This window comes from Osmerus mordax, chromosome 18, assembly GCF_038355195.1.
Source record: "Osmerus mordax isolate fOsmMor3 chromosome 18, fOsmMor3.pri, whole genome shotgun sequence".
Lineage (NCBI taxonomy): Eukaryota > Metazoa > Chordata > Actinopteri > Osmeriformes > Osmeridae > Osmerus > Osmerus mordax.
In genome coordinates, this window is record NC_090067.1 from 13,147,302 (window position 1) to 13,151,379 (window position 4,078).

General features: G+C 51.4%; 1 protein-coding gene across 1 annotated transcript in view; it reads right to left on the bottom strand.

Annotated features, from left to right (window-relative positions):
- Positions 1 to 205: 205 nt before the first annotated feature.
- LOC136962541 (oxysterol-binding protein-related protein 10-like) overlaps positions 206 to 4,078 on the bottom strand; it is a 15,962-nt gene continuing 12,089 nt past the window's right edge. Inside the window, exons 4-8 of the mRNA XM_067256333.1 lie at positions 3,210 to 3,357; positions 2,588 to 2,774; positions 2,005 to 2,187; positions 1,645 to 1,798; positions 206 to 1,468 (exon numbers count right to left, since the gene is read on the bottom strand). Coding sequence (XP_067112434.1) covers positions 1,424 to 1,468; positions 1,645 to 1,798; positions 2,005 to 2,187; positions 2,588 to 2,774; positions 3,210 to 3,357 — 717 coding nt within the window. The 3' untranslated portion in view covers positions 206 to 1,423. The remainder of the gene's footprint in view (positions 1,469 to 1,644; positions 1,799 to 2,004; positions 2,188 to 2,587; positions 2,775 to 3,209; positions 3,358 to 4,078) is intronic.

A 4,078-nucleotide genomic window follows, 5' to 3' on the forward strand; every position in this document is an offset into this window, starting at 1 on the left:
ACCACAACGACCTGGGTTCAAATCCAGCACAGAGCATAGTGCCAAACACATCCGTGGGCCCAGATCCCTCTAACCGCAGCGCGCTCCCCGACTGTCCAGATCCCCTCTCCCAACTGGCTTTCCAGGTACCCAACTGTCCCACCAGGAAAGGCTCAACCAAGAGTCTAAAAGAGTTACCGTTTATCACTTTTATTTCTAAGTTGAGTTTTCGAAGAGAGTTTCGAGAGTTTCGAAGTCGAAGAGCAAAAATTTAGATGTAAGAAGCTCCTTCAGCCAGATTTGAACACAAGACCCCTCTCACAGTATGCCCACATCCTTAACCACTGAGCCAACAGAGATCATACTCTCCACTCAACATTGAAATTTGACATTGAATTGTAAACCGTGCCCCTTGCCGAGGCGCTAAATGTGCTAGGACCACCATTGGGCGGCTGTGTTGGCCATGTGAAGCAGGAAGTCAAGGGGATGTTAAGGGAGTGTTTGAGAGAGAAACAGAGTTTGGGTAGCTGTGTGTTTATTGCAAAGCAATCATACAGTCAGTCGTTCATGTTCTACGATGGACCAGATGACCTGCACAGTTCTGGATAGATCAGGCTGGGTGGAATCAGCCAGTCTTGAACACGTCTTCAAGCATGTTTCAGTGATGCTACAGTGAAGTCCAACAGGGTCACCAACTACTGTTTTTCCATACTGGGATAGCTACAGCTCAGTGGTTAGTGCATTTGACTGATCCAGAGAGCTCAGGTTCAAATCTATCCTTGTACATCGCTATGGATAAAAGCGTCTTCTAAATGAACAACATGCCACCAGGCTCTGATACATACATGATCTAGAAAGCACCCATCAAAAGCTGTCACGCTATCTAAGATGGCCCCTCGAAGTAGGTGACACAAAGGATTAATAAGGTAATGAGATACTGAAGGCCGTCACTGCTACTGTTGCATTGTGATGCTGTGTTTACAAACAAAGGCTTGGGAAGGAAGGTGTTTGTGCAGAACAAGAGAAGAATAAATAGTAGAAGAAGAACTAACACACCAGAGGCAAACGTCCTACTGGGCATGTGCAAAAAAGGCCTTGGCAATGTGAAAAATAGAAAAACTCTACATTGTGGAATACTGTATAAAAAAAACGATATATATATATATATTTATATACTTCATCACAACCTTATCCCTCTAGGTTCATATGAAGACCACTTTGGCACCTTGCTCCTGTGTGTGTGTGTGTGTATATTTTGTTCTGGTCTCCATAGCTACCCTGCCACTCAGCATCTGTGTGTGGGGATCCAGAGGAGGGAGGGAGGAGTCAGGATGGCACTGCCTCCTCTGATGGCTGTTCCGTACACCCCCCCCCCCACACACACACACACACACCACCAGAGGAGAGGCTGAGTCTCTAGAGCCCTGGCTCTTCAGCTCCTCGGTCAGTGAGACTTCCACAGAGGGTTGTTGTAGATCCAACCATCTCCCTGCAGACAGAGAGACAGACAGACAGACAGACATACAGAGAGACAGACCCACTTTCAGTTCAGCCATAATACATCACACAATTGAATCCCAAATGTATCCCAAAGCAGGTCTGCACCTCTAGGTAATGCAGTGGGGGCAGCAGCCGTGGTGATTGTGAAGATAGACTGAACTGCACCTCTTTGCTGAAGTACGTGGGCGTCCAGGGTGTGTTGTTGGCAGAGCGCTGGCGTTCCTGCGCACGCTGCCGTTCCTCCAGGACGTGCTTGTGTTCCGTCGCCTCATCCATGTTGCCCTCCTTCAGAGACCTGGTGACGTGCTGCCACAGCTGCCTGCACACGCACACACACACGTCTCTTACTCCTGGGTCACACTGTCAATCTCTGCGCATGCAATCTCTACACATGTTGACTCCAAAACATTTTCAAAACGGATCCGTACGATCAGAACACAGATGTTTCAACAACAAACCCCCCCAAAAAAACTGGTCCGTAAAGACACGCCCCAGTGTGACCTCTGACCTCTCTGTGACCCCTACCTGGACTCGGTCCGCCCCTGTTTCTCCACAGGCCTCAGCTTCTTCTTGATGATTGGCAGCTTGGTGGTGTCGATCACCTTGGTCTCGCCGCTGCTGTAGGTGAACTCCAGGGTACCGTTCCACTCGCCCTGGGCCTTGCACACGATGGTGTTGGTCGGGACGTGTTTCACCTCGGCCGTCACTCTGACCGGGAGACAGGAGGGCATGTTAGAGGCAGGAGGGCATGTTGGAGGCAGGAGGGCATGTTAGAGGCAGGAGGGCATGTTAGAGGCAGGAGGGCATGTTGGAGGCAGGAGGGCATGTTAGAGGCAGGAGGGCATGTTAGAGGCAGGAGGGCATGTTGGAGGCAGGAGGGCATGTTAGAGGCAGGAGGGCATGTTAGAGGCAGGAGGGCATGTCAGAGGCAGGAGGGCATGTTGGAGGCAGGAGGGCATGTCAGAGGCAGGAGGGCATGTTAGAGGCAGGAGGGCATATTAGAGGCAGGCAGAAAGAGATAGGAAGGAAGAGAGAGAATGGGAGAGAGAAATATGGAGAGAGACAGAGAGAGAGAGAGACAGAGAGAGAGAATAGAAAGGGGACCCACCTGTGTACCTTGCCCCCGTAGAAGGGCTTGGTGTGGAAGGTGACTGTGGCGGCGTAGCCACTCTTGGCACAGCTGATGGTCACCTTGCCCCCCAGCTCCACCCAGGGCACGGTGAGGATGGAGCGGGCGTAGGCACACGGCAGGGTGAACACGTACTCCTCATCATGCTCCTGCAGACACAGGACCCCTGGTGAGGGAGGGGGGAGAGAGAGGGGGGGAGAGGGGGGGGGAGAGGGGGGGAGAGAGAGAGAGGGGGGAGGAGAGAGAGAGAGGGGGGGGGAGAGTGGGGGAGAGAGAGAGAGAGAGGGGGGGGGAGTTAGAGGGGGGGAGAGAGGGGGGGAGAGAGGGGGAGAGAGAGAGAGGGGGGAGAGAGAGAGAGAGGGGGGAGGAGAGAGAGAGGGGGGGGGGAGAGAGAGTGGGGGAGAGAGAGAGAGGAGGGGGGGGGAGTTAGAGGTGGGGAGAGAGGGGGGGAGAGAGGGGGGAGAGAGAGAGAGAGAGAGAGGGGGGGGAGAGAGTGGGGAGAGAGGGGAGGGGAGAGAGAGAGAGAGAATAAATAAAGATCAGAGATCACTTTGGACAGGTGGGTTAGGGTTAGGGTGTTTCGTAAAAGACACACACGTACATAACGTGAGTCGACATCGGCTGCTCAGGTTCTGACTCGTCACGAGACGCAGGCTGTAATTACACGTCTGAGTCTCGATCAGTAACTCGATGACTCGAATCGTCTCGGTATGCGACTCCCGCTGTTTCCCCGTAACTTGGTTACGTCCCTAATGCACGAGAGCATTCCACTCATCCAATCCCCTTGTATTACTGGAGCACTCGGCTTTCAGAGGAGACTGGAGGAAGCCTATCTCTGCATGCTATAAATACTCTCAAAGATGAATATGAGAAGTTGGTGTTTAAACTAATAAAATAAAATAAATATCGCAACTGCAGTGGCATCCGCCTTCAATCTTAATTAGCGCCGGTACCGCCAGATAAACAAGCACGCAGATCTAGTTCGCCCGCATGACCAGAGTGATTTAAACCTCATTAACTAAATTAATGGCGAGAATCATTAGCTTGTGAATGAGTGGATCCTCTCTCATATTGCATGAAGGCAACTCACTGGCAGCGACACCTGTGAGGCCCCATTACCCCATAGATGTCCGTCCCTCTGTGCCTGTAAGGGTCGTGGCTTGAGATGGAAATCCGACAGTAGAATGTTACTACTACAGTACAGTGACAGAACACAGTGTCCATGTTCGCCTTAATGGTGATACATGCAAGCAACTTCTCATCTTTGTGGATGTCTTCAGTCTCTCTCTCTCTCCTCGTCTCTCGCTCGCTCTCTCTCTCTCCTCTATCTCTCTCTCTCTCTCTCTCTCTCTCTCTCTCTCTCTCTCACACACACACACACACACACACAAACACAAAAACCACTTAGCTGCACATAGAAAAAACATTATACAAGCCTTAAGGGTGTAGCATACTGCATTGTGAGCAGAA